The sequence below is a fragment of the Eucyclogobius newberryi genome, unplaced genomic scaffold (assembly GCF_026437365.1).
Source record: "Eucyclogobius newberryi isolate DKJ021-1_F unplaced genomic scaffold, fEucNew1.0.hap1 SCAF_5, whole genome shotgun sequence".
NCBI classification, from domain to species: Eukaryota; Metazoa; Chordata; class Actinopteri; order Gobiiformes; family Gobiidae; genus Eucyclogobius; species Eucyclogobius newberryi.
In genome coordinates, this window is record NW_027316167.1 from 35,760,456 (window position 1) to 35,778,483 (window position 18,028).

The window sequence follows — 18,028 nt, forward strand, 5'->3', positions numbered from 1 at the left end:
TTACTGCAGTTTTTATGAACCTTCACATTTTTATTTATTAAAAATGTTTATTGAGCACAAAAGAAAATAAGTGTTTTACAGAGCAAGAAAGTGACAATACAATTCAAGTTCTACTCATTTTTAATATCCTTAGTTTTTTTATTCCACACTAAGAAACTACAAACATACAAACAATGAATAAGAAAGACAGTATAATATGGATATTATGATTATTATTGTACGTACACCCTTGTGGACCCTTTGAAATTACCCAATTATGTATGTATGTTTACACTAAATGTTCAAAACCAGGACTGGATCTTTCAAAATGGCAGGAAGTTTGTGCTTCTGTGGGTAATTTTACACGTCTGAATATTGTCATCAAGGAGTGTGTATCATAAATACACACAAAACACACACAGAATACACACAAAACACACACAAAATACACACAAAACACACCCACAATACACACAAAATACACTCAAAATATACTGTGTTGTATGTATAAAAATGTACACAAAACAGTACATTTTATGCTGAAACGACAATGACGTTTCTCCTCGCTCCCCTCTCCTTCCCTCCTCTCTCCTCCCTCCTCCCTCTTCTCTCCGTCCCTCCTCGTCTCCTCTCTCCTTCTCCGTCTCTTCCTCCCTCCTCGTCTCCCCCCTCATCTACCAGTGTCCTATGCAACAGAGAAGTGCTCGGTCTTGACTCAGGATCTGTTTGTGGCATGTCACGAGCACCTGAGCCCGGGGTCGTTCGTGCTGCAGTGTCGTTCTGATGCCTGTAAATGCGGCGCTCCATGTTTCTGCGCCACCCTGGCACATTACGCTCGCCACTGTCGCCAACACGGAGTCCTCGTCGACTTCAGAGCTCACATCCCCGAGTGCGGTAAGTCCAACTCACTTGAATCCTAGTAACTCTGTAAGTAACTCTGGTCATAGAGCACCCCCTGCTGCTTCCTTGTGAAAATACATTGTCAGAGACACAAAAGCCTTTTCTTCCCCATAATACTTTTTTTTCTTTCTTTCTTTATCATAAAAAGTCAGTAAAATCAGAACAAGAAAAAAACATTTAACGTGGCCAATGAAAAAAAAGCCAGGGTTTCTCTGGGGAGTTGATGTCATGTTCAAGGCTGGTTTTCTATCCAGAGACAGCAGGGGGCGACGTCGGACACTTCCAACACCCTTAAAATACATATTTAACCATCACAGGCACTTACAAATATGTTAAATAAAGTAAAAATGTTACTCAGTTCTGCTTTAAGAGCATAACATTTAGGAAAAGAGGCTTGTAATGTGACTCAAGGAGAAAACATAAACATATGATACAATTTGAGGAAATTTCACTTGACCACTCAATCATGGTTTAGACCTGGTTTAATAATGATGATAATATTAATAATGCATTTCTTTTGAATAATTTTTATGGACAGTCAAAGAACTTTACATTGTATTTGTCCATAAGTAGACCAGTGATAATTAAAAAGCGCCTTTAAAAAACCCTTTGAGAACAGTCCAGGAAAGGTCAAATCTGGTTCTGGTGGATTCATCGGCATACTTCAAACTGGACATCACGCTGATGAGACCTAAACCTGGTTTAGACCTGGTTCGTCTTGTTCAAATGGGCTTGATATTGTACATTGACTCACATTGTTTACTGTTCGGGAGCAGGGGCCTTGATTATTAAATTGTAAATGTCCTCTTCCTCCAAACTCAGCATCCTTTTTCCAACATCCCAACTCTTTGTCGAGAACTTTTAAACCAGCAAGGTCAACCAAAGGACTTAACACACAAATGAACACAAGCTAAGAGCACAGCTAAAAAGTCAACATTGCAAACTGTGTTAAAAGCCAAAGACAAAACTGTGCTGTTGGTCCCTTCTCTGCGCCGCACGCACTAACCGTCCGCTCGTCCTTCCCCCACAGAGGTGACGTGCCCGTACTCAATGGTCTATGGCCCGTGCGTCTCGTCGTGTCTGCGGCGCTGCTCAGCCCTGTCTCAGTCCCAGCCGTGTTCGGACGAATGCGAAGAAGGCTGTGTGTGTCCGGAGGGAAGCTTCTACAACCACCGCACACGGACCTGTGTCCAGAGGTAAAACACACGCCCTTCATCACCTGTCGAGTCCCTCCAGATCTTTATCACAGTCAGACCGCACCAAAATAACGCTCTGCTTTGAACAAATGAGCGCAGAGAAAGTGTTTCTGCAAGCAAAAATAATAATAATGCAGCCCTCGACCTGCCATGAATCTGGTTGTTTTCTGTATCTTGGCATGTTTTTTAGGTTTTTGTCCTCAGTGTTTTGTTTTGACTTGTCTCTTGTGTGCTTGTTGTCCATTTTTACATCCTGGTTGTTGATTGCGTCTCACCTGTTGTTGTCCTCCAGTGTCTTGAAACCCAATGGTTCACCTTGTCCTTTGTTGGTCCATTGTCATTGTTCCGTCACCTGTAGAGTCAGGTTTGGATTATTTTGAAATTGTTTTGCATTTTGGGTTCTTCTTTTGATTTCTACCATCAATAACTAACAGTTTTCAGTGCAACAGACTTGAATAAGACCAATAAGGGCCTGGTCTAAACCTGTTTAAGTATATATAGTTTGGACTGGGTTTATTCCTGGTTTAGTCCTGGTTTAGTCCTGGTTTAGTCCTGGTTTAGTCCTGGTTTAGTCCTGGTTCAGTGCAGATCATGTGGATGTTCCTGGTCTGCAGTAGTCAATATCTTGCAGAGGCATGGTTTAGTCCTGGTTTGGAGCGGGTTTGTCATATTTATTCAGACTGACTTTTAACGCTTTTGTCTTGTGTTGATTTTTTTTGTTCACCATGAGTGTTGTCAAGGGCTCAATAAATAAAGGTTTATTGATAGATTGATTGAATGGTTTAGTCCTGTTTCTCTGTAGCTGTTGTGCAGTGCTCTCGCTCTACAGTGGTCACTATCAAAGGTGCTTCAGACCTAGTTTAGTCCTGATTTAGACCTGTCTCAGTCCTGGTTTAAACCTGAGGATTATTGTGTTTAGTGCCTGGTCTGTATTGGCGAGAATCAGAAACCCTTTAAAATGATATAACCTTTGAAATAGGCATTTTCTATTTCAAAGGATGGAAAAAATACTATTTTGTAGGCTTCTTAGCTTTGTGTATTTGAGCTTCACAAAAAGTATAATTAGTGATTAAGTCTGTAATAAATCTGTAAATAAAAAGGAAAAAACTATTGTGTGCTCAACATTTCTCTATTATTTGTCCAATAAAACCTAAAAATCAGGATTTTGCCTTCAAAACAGTGTATCATCTGCTAATAAATAAACAAATGATCAAAAACTCTATGGTAAATGTGTTTAAAGCAGCTTTGACGTTACCCCAGTTTCTCCAGTCAAATCACAGCACGTTCCACTGAAACTTTTGACTCTGTTTTGGAACTTAGAATGCATTTGTTCTCAAGCTTTGAAAGGCTGTACATGTGTGCCGTCGGTCACCCCCTGCAGGCCGTCAGAGGCACTCCCGCAGTGGCAGGATGAGCAGGTGTGTTGGCTCGCGCTTCGGGCCTGGCTCCAGAGCGGCTCCTCTCTGAGTGATAGTGCTCTCTGTATAAACGCCCGGGTCAGGCTTTTAAAGTGTATTTTCTGCCCCGCGGAGCGTCCTAAATGTCCCCCTCTCTCACGGCGCGATCCGGTTTCCACCAGGAATCCGCCGTCAAACCGGCCTTTTTACTCCATGCCAGAGAAACCCGAGCAGCAGCCGGCGGCGGGAGAATGTGTGGCCAAAACAGGCACAATCCCAACACCTCTGTGCCGGAGTCTGGGCTGCTTTTCACTCTTCAAATACAAGATTCAGATCATGGATTACACTTTTATAGACCTCATCCTGCAATAGAGTCATGTTCAGGGCTGCAGCTAACGTTTGTTTAGTAGTCAGATTATTATTGAAGTTCCTGCAAATGTGCCCAAGCTGTCCCATCATGCATCACTCCACACTGCAGTGATGCATGAAACTGAAACTAATTATCAAGCAATTATCACACTTAATCAGAGTTTTAGAGCTTGAGATTTCTGGATTTACAGATGCTGGAGGTGAGAAGAAAGACAGAGCGCCAGATCCACAGAGAAGTGGATTTATGTAACTAAACAAGACTCACATTAACTAAGACATGTGTTTCTGCTTTAATTTGTGTTTTAATTTAACCATCATCTCATTAAAATATATTTATTAATATTGTGTATTGGCCATTCTATTCATTATAAATCGCGTAAAAAGAGATGTTTAAAGAGAAAGGATCACAATTCATAATTGACCAATTGTCCAATTAACTAACCAAAATTAAACCAGTGATTTTCAGGTGTTTCTTATATTGACATGAGTGAATGAGCCTCTGTCATGTTCAACAGCTTCACGTTGAAACTTTTTATAATCAACATCACATCATCATCACATCATTTTAATTGTCCATCCATACATCCATCCATACATCTTCTTCCTCTTATCTGGGGCCAGATCGCTGGGGGAGCAGGGACTCCCAGACCTCCCTCTCCCCAGACACTACTTCCAACTCCTCAGGCAGATGAGGGACCGTCGGAGGCGAGCTGGACCCACTCTTCAGGCAGATGAGGGACCGTCCACACAGGGCAGGGACCACTTCACCAGGGGAGGGACATCTGGGTCCACAGGTCCTCAGGAGTGAGAGAAAGAAAAAGAAGGCGGTGAACAGTTTGCAAGTGGAATTAAAAAATAAATATTGTTTGATAGCATAAGTAGTCAGAAGAAGAGGATAGTGCTCAAGCTGACATACTTCCCCCAGCATAGTTACTCCTAGGGCAGCATAGCTAAAGCTGTGGGTTTATATTTCTGTTCCTAACTAGTCTGACCATAAGCGATTTCGAAGAGGAACGTTTTAAGCCTGGACTTAAATGAAGAGACTGTGTCAGCATATTTAACATGGGTCGGGAGCTGATTCCATAACACAGGAGCTTGGTAGCTAAACGTTCTACCTCCTACAGTACTTTTAGAGACTCTTGGGACCACCAGAAGGCCGGCATTCTGAGAGCGAAGAGCTCTGTTTGGATGATATGGTTCTATAGCATCTTTGAGGTAGGATGGGGCCATGTCATTTATGGCTTTGTAGGTCAAGAGTATAATTTTAAATTTGATTCTAAACTCGACGGGGAGCCAGTGAAGAGACTTCAGCACCGGCGTAATGTGCTCTCTTCTTTTTGTTCCTGTTAGTAATCTTGCTGCTGCATTTTGAACCAGTTGAAAGCTTTTTATGGAGCTTTTAGGACACGCTGCAAGCAGGGAGTTACAGTAGTCTAATCTAGTCATTACAAATGCATGGATACGTTTTTCGGCATCACTTTTAGGCAGGATTCTTCTGATTTTGGCTATGTTGCGCAAATGGAAATAGGCTGTTTTACAGACTTGATTTATATGAGCTTTAAATGAGAGCTCCCGGTCAAATAAGACAAGATTTCTTACAGTAGAACTAGAGGCTACACTAACATTATCCAGTGTGGCTATCTGCTCAGATAGATCGTCTCGTAGATGCTTAGGGCCAAGCACAATGACCTCGGTTTTTTCAGGGTTAAGAAGCAGGTAGTTAAGTGTCATCCAGGTTTTTATCTCCTTCACACAAGCACTAAGTCTGTCTACTTGATCGCTCTGATCAGGTTTCATTGATAAATACAGCTGAGTGTCATCTGCATAGCAGTGGAAGTTAATGCCATGCTTTCTGATAATGTTGCCTAATGGCAGCATATAAAGAGTAAACAGAATTGGACCGAGTACCGAACCCTGTGGCACACCGTAAATTACTTTAGAGCATGGTGAGGAGCTCTTGTTTACGTTAACAAATTGGTACCTATCAAGATAGATAGGATTTAAACCAGCTGAGGGCTGTTCCTCCAACACCTACATCACATTCTAACCTCTGCAGTAGAATGTTGTGGTCAATGGTGTCAAACGCTGCGCTGAGGTCCAACAGAACCAGGATTGAGATCAGTCCATCTAATGCTAATAACAAATCATTTGTGACTTTAACTAGTGCAGTTTCAGTGCTGTGGTGGGCTCTGAACCCTGACTGGAAAACTTCAAATACGTTATTGTCCTGCAGGTGGCGACAAAGCTGTTTTACTACAACTTTTTCAAGGATTTTAGAGCCACTTTCGAGTGAAGTATTTATTATATTAAGAATAGGGTCTATAATTAGGGGGAGAATGTCTTTGAGGAGTCTGCTTGGAATGGGGTCTAGGACACAAGTTGAGCTTTTAGAGGACATAATGGCTGAAGTTATCTCTGCTTGATCAACAGCTGTGAACCTTTCTAAGTTTACAGGTGGATTTATATGGGACGTTAGATTTACAGCTTGGGCTAGTTCAGGGCTAATAGCAGGGGTAATTTCATCTAATTTATCTCTGATTGTTTTTATTTTATTGTTAAAAAATAGGAGGAAATCATCAGAGCTGAGAGAAGCTGGGATTTAGGGCTCTACTGCACTGTGACAGTTTGTTAGCCTAGCTACAGTGCTGAAAAGGAATTTAGTGTTACTTTTGTTGACTTCTATTAGATTTGAATAATATCTGGTTTGGGCCTTACGCAGAGCCTGCTTATAGGACAGCAGGCAGCTTTTCCATGCTTTTAGGGATTCTTCGGTGTGAGAGCGACGAAATAATCCCTCTAACTTTCTAACTCTTTGTTTATGTGAACGCAGTTCTTGGTTGTACCATGGGGAGGCGCGCTTTGGCCTAATGACCTTCTGTTTTAACGGCGCGACAACGTCAAGAGCAGACTTCAGAGAATTCATGGTCAAGTCGACACATTGATCACTTATACTGGGACTAAAACTGTTCTCAGCAGGATCACATGACATGTCACTGAATATTGGCTCTATTATTTCTTTGAATTTTGAGATAGATTTTTCAGATATTGTCCTTTTCATTATAACTTTATTTTGTGGGACTGGATGATCTTTAAGAATAAACTGAAAGGTAATTAGGAAATGATCTGACAATATAGGGGTTTGAGGGAGGACAATGAGGTCACTAATCTCTGTTCCATACGTTAGGACAAGATCCAGAGTGTTCTTGTGAGTGTGAGTCGGTTTATTTACATTCTGAGTGAAACCAATGCTGTCTAACAAGGCGCTGAAGGCATTACTGAGAGCGTCATCACTCATGTTCACGTGGATATTAAAGTCTCCAGCTATAACTATTTTATCCCAGGCTAACACTAAGTTTGATATAAAGTCAGAAAACTCTGTTAAAAACTCTGAATAGGGACCAGGAGGTCGGTAGATAACTATGAACAAAACTCCTTTTTGGTTTTTCATATTTGGACATGTGATCGACAGCATAAGGCTTTCAAATGAGTGAAATGCATTGTTAGTTTTAGGGCTCATAAGTAGGCTTGAGTGTGAGATCACTGCCACACCACCACCTCGGCCTGTGCTCCTGGCGGTCTGAAAGTTTACATGGGGGGTGGGGTTTACATGGGTGGGTAGAGTGGACTCATTTAGTCTGACGTAGTCGTCTTGTTGAAGCCACGTTTCAGTTAGAGCTAGAAGATCTATGTTATAGTCACTAATTAATTCATTAACTAAGAGCAATTTGGAGGAAATTTCTCTAATGTTTAGCAGTCCACATTTTACGTGTTTATTCATTTGTATATTTGTGTCATTTGTGATTGTTATTTTCCTTAAGTTATTTGGTCTGACGCCTGAAATATTTTTTCTGAGATGTGACTTTTTGGCATTATTTGTACGAGGGACATGAGGGACACACACAGTCTCTATCTGTCTTGAATCTGAACACTTCACATGTAACAGAACGGGCGAGAGTTCAGCGACAGAGGAGCGTCTTAAACTGCTGCTCTGCTTTAGCAAACTGAATTTTCTAAAAGACAAAAAGATAAATGTGACAAAATAAAGACAGAGATAAAAGTTCTATACATTTAAGTATATTTTTTTGGGCAATACATTGAAATAAAATGGACTTAATTTTGCTTCTAAAGCTACCACAACTATTTTTGGGTTCTTACGATTGTATTGTGACCTTAATAATCACGATTATCAATTCACCGAATGATCTTGACGTCCCTACTTGAGACACAACACGAAAACTCTTAAGCCCGATCTTCCTCCACTCTGCAACGACTTCTGACACATTTGGTGTAAACATGTCTGCTGCATTTCAGATCTGACTGCAGGGAAAACTAAAAAAAATCCCCCAAATTATATCCCCCAAAAAATGTACATTAATAGTCAATGTGCCACAAGAGCATCCGACGATAACGATCACGTCACACTTTTTCACCCGCACCCTGATTATCTTCAATAATCCCTTGTTTGTTTGTTTAATTGTTTGTTTTCCAGGAGCGAGTGTCCGTGCAGCTTTCTGGGAGCAGATTACGAGCCCGGAGATGTCATCATGACTTCAGCAGGTGTTCAGTAAGACAACAACTCTTGTAGAGAAAGTACTACTATAGAGTTACAATTGAGAGCACAAATCTAAACGTAAACACAATACATCAAGACTGTGTAACCCCTCATTCGTCCAGGAGGGTTCCATTGTAAAAAAAAAAGATTCAGGGCTTTCATCTGGACACTGTTAGAAAAACAGCCCCGCCCACCTCCTGGTGATGTTATCATGTTTTTTTAATGTGAGAAAAGCATTAACAATTTAATTAAAAAGTATATTCAGTTTAGTTTGTACACAACAGTGCCACTTGTCTCACAAACGAGGATTTATAGACGTATTTTTCCTGTGTGCAGGTTGTGTGCCGACGGGAAACTCGTTTCTCAGACTCCAGCGAGTGGTGAGTTCATGCCCAACTTCACTTTATCCAAGACTTTGGATCCATTTCATGGTCAATATAAAACCCTGTCCTCTTCCTCAGACGGCTTGTGTCCCACGGGTCAGATCTACCTGAACTGTTCTGATGCAGGAGTGACATCACAGAGGGGAGTGGCCTGTGAGCGCACCTGTGAGTCATACCTGCTGAACCTCACCTGTTCCTCTCACGAGCCCTGTGCGTCCGGCTGCATCTGCCCCCCAGGGTCAGTAACACACCAGCATATTTCTATACACTGGCACCAGCAGGGGGCACCCGTCCATGTTAACTCCTGATTCTGGTACCCCCAGGGGGCACCCGTCCATGTTAACTCTTGATTCTGGTACCCCCAGGGGGCACCCGTCCATGTTTACTCCTGATTCTGGTACCCCCAGGGGGTGTCCGTCCATATTTACTCCTGATTCTGGTACCTCCAGGGGGCACCCGTCCATGTTTACTCCTGATTCTGGTACCCCCAGGGGGTGTCCGTCCATATTTACTCCTGATTCTGGTACCTCCAGTGGGCGCCCGTCCATGTTTAGTCCTGATTTCGCCCAGGGGGCGCCAGTCCATGTTTAGTCTTGACTCTGGCACCAGCAGGAGGCCAGTCTTCTGTCAGCGCTGGGTTCATTACATCTGTGCCAGAGTTTTATCTGCAAAACCATCTGAGCCTCATAAAGCTGCAGCAGATGTTCTTTGTTGTCATCATGATGAGAAATCACAAATTTGTCGAGACAAACGATCAGTTGAGGTCCAAAACCGAGGACTACCTGAGTTTCGATACCGATATCTGAACAAACTACTGAGTATTTTAGTAAAAACATTTGTTTTTTAAATAGTGCAGAGAACCTTTACTATTAAATTATGCCTGTTATTTGATAGTTAACTGGTCCTTGAAGTTCTACGATTTAATATCTACAGTATGTTTAAAGACAAAACAGAATTATAATGTGAATTAATTCCATTAAACGCAATTATTTAAAAAATCGCTCTTAACTCAACAGTAAAAAGTACATTTGTCTTTTGGTGCCAGTTCTCAAGGATCATGTCTCGAACAAAGCTAGAATTTAGAACTTAGAACTAAACTGTCCAGACGCTGCAGGTGAATAGGGAAAAATCTTAAATTTAAAGATCTCAATTTGAAACTTCTGCTGTCATTCACTCACATAAATGTAAGAAAAAATGTTTTACAAGTTTTTCATACAGAAATGAGGCTGCAAAATTTTCACATATTTGGGACATTTAAATCTAAAAATGGACAAAGCAAGTTTAAATCTCTCAGGTTAATTTTTATTGATATGGTAGATGTACAGAGGGAATTTTGGATTTCTTATTTAGTTTTTGAGTAAACTAGATCTGACTGAAAAATTGCCTAAAAAAATCTCTAATTTCTAAAAAAATGTTTTTATTTCATACTTGAATTAATTAACACATTATTCTGCCTGTTCCGTCAAAATACTATTGAGTCCAAGTTGTAAAGTTTGGTGTGTGTAGTAGCTGGTTTAAGGCCTGATCTTTATGTTTCTGTGCGAGAAAAATGCATTTGGACAAAACAAAGTGGATTCAATGGAGGAATTAAACATTTTTGGAGCAGATTTGACACTTTTGTTGTGTTTATGGGATTTTTTAAATGTTGAGAGAACAAACTGACTCAAAAAATAAAGAGTTTTGTCTTAAACTTAAACGCAGAGTGTCTGAAGCCGTAAGTGATCCATGGCCTGGACTTTATCTGACACGGTGTTATCGCTGAAACACAAACGCGTCCGAACACAATCTGAGCATGTAATTACTACACACACAAAAGAACTCGCTCCTCTATCCCGCAACACAAGGTTTTTCCTCCATTGCTCTTCTAAACCAAGATAAACAACGTTTGGAGTGTGACATGTTGCTTTAGAAATACTGCAATAAACCATGTTTGAACAGTAGGATAAATAACAAAAGATACTTAAAATGGCAAAATGAAACCCACTAGATCTGGTCTAATTCAATTTAACATTCAACAGTTTGGGTCTAGTTAATACAATAAGATAACAACTGATAGATTAGATTTTTATAAGAAATAACATACAAAAGGCTTTACCAACATTGATGTGTGTTGTGGGGTTTGCGGGAGGTTGAGCGGTATCGACTAGATATAGTCGGCCTCACCTCCACGCACAATTTGGGTTCTGGAACCCATCTCCTCGAAAGGGGCTGGACGCTCCACTTCTCTGGTGTTGCTCGCGAGGAGAGGCGGCGGGTTGGTGTGGGCTTGCTTATAGCCCCTCAGCTCAGCCGCCACGTGTTGGAGTTCAACGAGAGGGTCGCGTCCCTACGCCTTCAGGTTGGGGACAGGTCTCTCACTTTTGTGTCGGCCTACGGGCCAAACAGCAGTGCAGAGTACCCGGCCTTCTTGGAGTCCTTGGGAGGGGTACTGGACAGTGCACCGACCGGGGACTCCGTCGTTCTACTGGAGGACTTCAACGCCCACATGGGCAATGACAGTGACACCTGGAGAGGGGTAATCAGGAAGAACGGCTTCCCCGATCTGAACCCGAGCGGTGTTCAGACTTCTGTGCTAGCCACGGATTGTCCATAACGAACACCATGTTCAAGCACAAGGGTGTCCATCAGTACACCCTAGGCCGGCGATCAATGATCGACTTTGTTGTCGTGTCATCTGACCTCCGGCCGTGTGTCTTGGACACTCGGGTGAAGAGAGGGGCAGAGCTGTCAACCGATCACCACCTGGTCGTGAGTTGGATCCGCTGGCGGAGGAGGAAGCCTGACAGAAAGCCAGGAAGCCAGGAAGCCAAGCACACTGTGAGGGTCTATTGGGAACGTCTTGTGGAGCCCTCTGTCAGTAGGATCTTCAACTTGCACCTCCAGGAGAGCTTCTCCCATGTCCCGGGGGAGGCCGGGGACATTGAGTCCGAGTGGACCATGTTCTCAACCGCCATTGTCAATGCGGCTGCTCGGAGCTGTGGTCGCAAGGTCTCCAGTACCCCCCGAACCCGGTGGTGGACACCGGAAGTAAGGGATGTCATCAGGCTAAAGAAGGAGGCCTATCAGGCCTCTTTGGCTTGTAGGTCTCCTGAGGTCATTGACAGGTATCGGCAGGCCAGACGACAGCTTGTGCTGTCGCAGAGGCAAAATCTAGGGCTGGGAGGAGTTTTGGGAGGCCATGGAGGGGGACTATCGGTCGGCCCCAAATAAATTATGGCAAACCGTCCGGCGCCTCAGGAGAGGGAAGCAGTGCTTCACCAACACCGTTTACGGTGCGGGTAGAGACCTGCTGACCTCGACTGGGGATGTTGCCGGATGGTGGAAGGAATACTTTGACCTCCTTAATCCCACCGTCACGTCTTCCGAAAAGGAAGCAGAGACTTAGGACTCGGAGGCTGACTCGTCCATTACCCGGGCTGAAGAAGTTACCGAGGTTGTTGGCAAACGCCTCGGTGGCAGGGCTCCGGAGGTGGATGAGAGCCGCCCTGAGTACCTAAAGTATCTGAATGTTGTAGGCCTGTCTTGGCTGACACGTCTCTGCAACATCATCCATCGCGTGGCGGTCGGGGACAGTACCTCTGGACTGGCAGACCGGGGTTGTGGTCCCTCTTTTCAAGAAGGGGGGTGTGTTCCAACTACAGAGTGATCACACTCCTCTGCCTCCCCGGTCTATTCCAGGGTACTGGAGAGGAGAATCCAACTGATAGTTGAACCACGGATTCAAGAGGAACAGAGTTGTTTTCGTACTGGCTGTGGAATACTGGACCTGATCTATACTCTCCATCGGGTGCTCGAGGGTTCATGGGAGTTTGCCTAACTAGTCCACATGTGCTTTGTGGATCTGTAGAAGGCTTTCGACCGTGTCCCTCGTGGTGTCCTTTGGGGGGTGCTCCGGGAGTATGGGGTCCAGGGCCCTTTGCTCAGGCCTGTCCGGTCCCTGTATGACTGGAGCAGGAGCTGTGTTCGCATTGCCGGCAGTAAGTCAGACCTGTTCCCAGTGCATGTTGGACTGGTTCTGTTCATAGTTTTTACGGACAGAATTTCTAGGCGCAGTCAGGGGTTGGAAGGTGTCCGGTTTGGGTACCACAGGATCTCATCTCTGCTGTTTGTAGACGATGTTGTCCTGATGGCTTCATTAACCCCAGACCTGCAACATGCACTGGGACTGTTTGCAGCCGAGTGTGAAGCGCCTGAGATGAGAATCAGCACCTCCAAATCCGAGGCCATGGTTCTCAACTGCAAAAAGGTGGCTTGGGTAGTCCTTGCCCCAAGTGGAGGAGTTCAAGTATCTTGGGGTTTTGTTCACGAGTGAAGGAAGGATTGAGCATGAGAGTGACAGGCGATTTGGTGCAGCGGCTGCAGTGATGCAGTCGCTGCATCGGACTGTTGTGGTAAAGAAGGAGTTGAGTCGAAAGGCAAAGCTCTCGATTTACCGGTCGGTCTACGTTCCTACCCTCACCTATGGTCTTGAGCTTTGGGTAATGACCGAAAGGATAAGATTGCGGATACAAGCGGTCAAAATGAGTTTCCTCCGCCAGGTGGTTGGGCGCTCCCTTAGAGATAGGGTGAGGAGCTCAGTCACACGGAAGGAGCTCGGAGTAGAGCCGCTGCTCCTCCACGTCAAGAGGAGCCAGCTGAGGTGGCTCGGGCATCTGTTCCAGATGCCTCCTGGGCACCTCCCCAGGGAGGTGATTCGGTCATGTCCCACCGGGAGGAGGTCCCGTGGAAGACCCAGGACACGCTGGAAGGACAATGTCTCTCGACTGGCCTGGGAACGCCTCGGGATCCCCCCGGAGGAGTTGGAGGAAGTGTCTGGGGAGAGGGTAGTCTGGGAGTCCAGCAACCCGGCACCAGATTAGCAGAAGAAGATGGATGGATGGATGGATGTGTAAAATTGCCCATCCAGAACAGATCCAGACCTAAACTAGGACTAAAACAAGATCAAACCAGGACTAAACTAGTGCTAACCAAGGATCAAACCAGTGAAGAAGATTTGTACTATTTTTCTATTTTTGGAAGATGGGTCGTGGAATGGATTAAATTGCTTGGAGGGCCTGATTTGGCCCCCGGGCCTGATGTTGAATAGCCCTACACTAGTAGATCATTACTTCATTACTTCATCATTAAAGATTAGATTAGTCGGCTACTAAAATGATCATGTTTGTGGTGTGTTTTTAGGCTCCTGAAACACGGAGATGAGTGCTTCGAGCCGCAGGCCTGTCCATGTCTGTGGAAGGGAAAAGAGTATTTCCCCGGGGACCGAGTCTCGTCCGCCTGTCACCACTGGTAACGAAAACACTCGCCATCACCTTCATCGCAGGCTTTAAGTTGTAACTTTTCGGGTGGAGCAGTGAAAGGAGATATGCGTACACTATGTTAAACCTATAAATGATTTGGCTCCACCCCAGTTTGACCTGACCTAACAAAGATAAAGAAAAATATAAACAATGTAGAAAAAATTGTAGAAAAAGCTTCAGTTGTAGTCATCTGGACTCGGTTAGAAAAAAGTCCAGATGACTACAACTGAAGCTTTTTCTACAATGGAACACGTCTGGACGAATGAGGGATTACACCGACAATGTTTAAAAAAACAAAATTATGAGAATTAAATTTTTTTTTTAAATCTTTCGCACTACCCTATTTTCTCAATACCTCGTACATCAGTATTTTGGCATCAGTCGGCCCGTTGTTTCCATGGAGATGTTATTGCTTTGCCAGAAATGTTCCGCAGCATGGCATTAAATGGCCGTTCTAATGCTAAATCTTACAATTCATTTTATTAGATAAAGTCTATTATTAAAATAAGAAGGTGCTGTTTAGAGTCGGCGTTCCAAAACAAATTATAATCTGTGGCATAAATGAGGAGACTCATCAAACTGAAAACGCAGTTTAGATAGATATATTTTAAATGTTGCTAAAAATTATACACATTTTATCCCAGCATTTTTTTTAGGGTTATAATTGTACTTCCTCTTTGTAATTGATGACATCACACTTGGAAATTACCCAGCAAACACTGGGCCAAAACTCAGCTAACATCACCATTTTTTTGTTTGACAAATAAAAATGAATGAGAGACTTTATTTTGTTAAATTAATGTTTAGCGAGTCCAAAAAGTTTCTTTGTGTAAATTCTGCATAAACTTTGACTATTCCCTATTGTGATGACACCTCCTGTCACTTTAATTGTTGGGTTATAGAAGTGTGCAGTTTGTGTGTGCTCACTTTTTTCATCTTTTACTACAGTTTTGCATTAATCTGTGCTTCTGTTTCCTCATTCTCATTGTGAAATTGTGCACCGTTTTGTATATTTTTGTACATTTATTGTGTGTAACATGGGTTCTGTTCATATTCTTAGAAACTATTATGTCAAAATTTGATTGTCGGTGTGTTTTTTTTAATTCAATAATATCTAAATCAAGTCTTTTTAATGTCATCGAATTACACTGGTTTGTGTCTTCTTTTTTACATCCTTGACAGACTATAATCTCTATTTTGGAACATTTTATTGATACTTACAAACAATATGACAAGGTTAAGAAACGTTTGGTGCGACGCTACATTTACAGTGAGAAATGTAAGTATGTAAACACTGCGATTTTGCAAGTAATCCATTTAAAAATGAGAGGGTCTGAAATTTTCACCGTAGTTGCATTTCCACTGTGACAGAATTTAAAAAAAAAAAAAAATCACATTGGAAGTCGCATTGTATGATTTTTAAATAATTATTTGTAAGTTATTGCAGCAAATAAGTATTTGAACACCTGAAACAAATCATTGTTGATATTTGGTACAGAAGGTACATAAGGCGCTGGTACAGCTGGCAGCCCGGTGTAAACGCTCTCTCTTCTTTCTCACACTTATTGTGCTTTATCTCCTATATTTTGTAAATATAGTTAGTATATTTTTTCTATTTTACTGTACGATAGGGACACGCGCTGGAATAGTTTTTTAATTCAACTGTTTTTGACTTTTTTCGGCTGGATTTGAGCGTTTTTCGTTGCGTTCGTTGTGTTGTTGTGACGTGAGCTAGCTCCGAGCGAGCCCCCCCCCCGCGCCCTCCGGCCGCGCTAAAGTACGGCGTGTCGTCGGTACACGTTTATATACACGTTTATATGAAAGAGGAACTTCACGAACGATCGGGACACGCACTGGAATCGCTTTAAATTAACTTGTTTTGACTTTATTCGGCTGGATTGAGTGTTTTCGTCGTGTCGTTGCGATGTGTCTTGGCTCTGAGTCCCCCGGCCCCGGCCCCGGCCCCGCCCCCCGGCTCCGGCCCCGCCCCCCGGCTCCGGCCCCGCCCCCCGGCCGGCGCCGTACCGCGTTTCCACAAAAGAGGAACTCATGAAACTGCGGAGAACTGTCGTCTTACCGGAGATCGTCACGTTATCCCGTCGCAATACTGACCTAACCTAATACTGATGTGCAATTCTGTCGTATGTGCAATTACTGTGAAATTCATGTGCAATCTATGTGCTGTCGTGACACATATTCATGTGCAATTACTGTCGGGATCACATGCAATGGTATTTATTTATTTATTTGTCTATGGGAGTTTTTATTTATTTATAGGAGATCTTCTACTGAAAGTGTTTTTCAGACTTCCTATAAGTGATCTGTTCTTCTGTATCTACCTCTGTATCTACCTGCGTTGCACCAATGAAATTTCCCCATGTGGGACAATAAAGGAATATCTTATCTTATATCTTATCTTATCTTATCTTATCTTATCTTAAGCCTTTGTTTTCCAATGACAGAGGTCAAACGTTTCCTGTAGTTCTTGACCAGGTTTGTACACACTGTAGCAAGGATTTTGGGCCACTCCTCCACACAGAGAGGAGATAAATCTCTAGATATGTCAGGTTTCGGAGCTGTCGCTGAGCAACACAGAGTTTCAGCTCCCTCCAAAGACTTTCTATTGCTTCCACTCCTTGGAAGACCCAACCACGACCCATCTTCAATGCTCTGACTGGGAGAAGGAGGTTGTTGCCCAAAATCTCAATACATGGCCCCATTTATTCTCTCTTTAATACAGTGGAATCGTCCTGTCCCCTGTGCAGAAAAGCACCTTCAAAGCATGACGTTTCCACCCCCATGCTTCAGAATAGGGATGGTGTTCTTGGGATGGTACTCGTCCTTCTTCTTCCTCCAAACACGGCGAGTGGAGTTTATATCAAAAAGTTCTATTTTGGTCTCATCTGACCACATGACTTTCTCCCATGACTCCTCCGGGTCATCCAGATGGTCATTGGCAAACTGGACATGTGCCGACTTAAGCAGGGGAGCCTTCTGTACTTTGCATAATTTTAAACCATGACGGTGTAGTGTATTACAGATAATAACCTTTGAAACTGTGGTCCCAGCAATGGAAGGAGTTCTTTTACGGACTACGACAGTCTGAGGACTACGAAAAGTCTGAGGAATAAAGTCTGGCGGTAATGCAACAATTGGATGCCAACCGCCATAAAACAACAACAACAACAACAACAACAACAGCTCTCTTCAGGTCATTGACCAGCTCCTCCCATAGTTCTGGGCTGATTCATCCCCTTTCTTATCATCTTTGAGACCCCACGAGGTGAGAACTTGCATGGATCCCCAGTCCGAGGGTCATCTTTAGCCTCTGTCCTACCAATTTCCCTTTGCAGTCTTGTGGAGGTCTACAGTTTAGTTTCTGGTGTCTTTGGTCTTGCCCATGGAAGTAGATGGAGTCTGAGTGATTGTGGGTGGACAGGTGTCTTAATGCAGCAAACGAGCTCAAACAGGTGCTTCTAATTTAGATGATTAAGTGGAGAAGAGGTGGACTTTTTAAAGGGAGACTAACATGTCTAACAGCCAGAATTCTTCCGGATTTTCTCAGGTGTTAAAATACTTAACTGTAGCAAAAAAATACAAATAAATTATTTAAAAATCATACAATGTGATTTCTGGATTTTCTTTTTAGATTCTGTCTCTCTCAGTGGAAATGCACCAACGATGACAATTAATTTCAGACCCTCCATAATTTCTAGGTGGGAGAACTTGCAAAACGCAGGGTGTTCAAATACTTAAATTTCAGTTGTCTGTTGTGATTGGATAAATCTCAGCAGAAAGTTCCTTCACTTCCCAATTGATATGAATCTTGAGTCACCCTGGATTTACACTCGATACAATGGGTCAATCACAACAACAAATCTCCTTAATATTGATATAAAAAGTATCTTTACCTCTCTTTATTACTTGAACCCTTTCATTAGAGCTGAAGACCCTG

At 43.1% G+C, this 18,028-nt stretch overlaps 1 protein-coding gene across 1 annotated transcript in view; it reads left to right on the top strand.

Annotated features, from left to right (window-relative positions):
- otog (otogelin) overlaps positions 1-18,028 on the top strand; it is an 82,325-nt gene that overhangs the window by 22,866 nt on the left and 41,431 nt on the right. The window contains exons 16-21 of the mRNA XM_072464651.1: positions 661-873; positions 1,910-2,075; positions 8,331-8,405; positions 8,730-8,773; positions 8,855-9,014; positions 13,955-14,062. Coding sequence (XP_072320752.1) covers positions 661-873; positions 1,910-2,075; positions 8,331-8,405; positions 8,730-8,773; positions 8,855-9,014; positions 13,955-14,062 — 766 coding nt within the window. The remainder of the gene's footprint in view (positions 1-660; positions 874-1,909; positions 2,076-8,330; positions 8,406-8,729; positions 8,774-8,854; positions 9,015-13,954; positions 14,063-18,028) is intronic.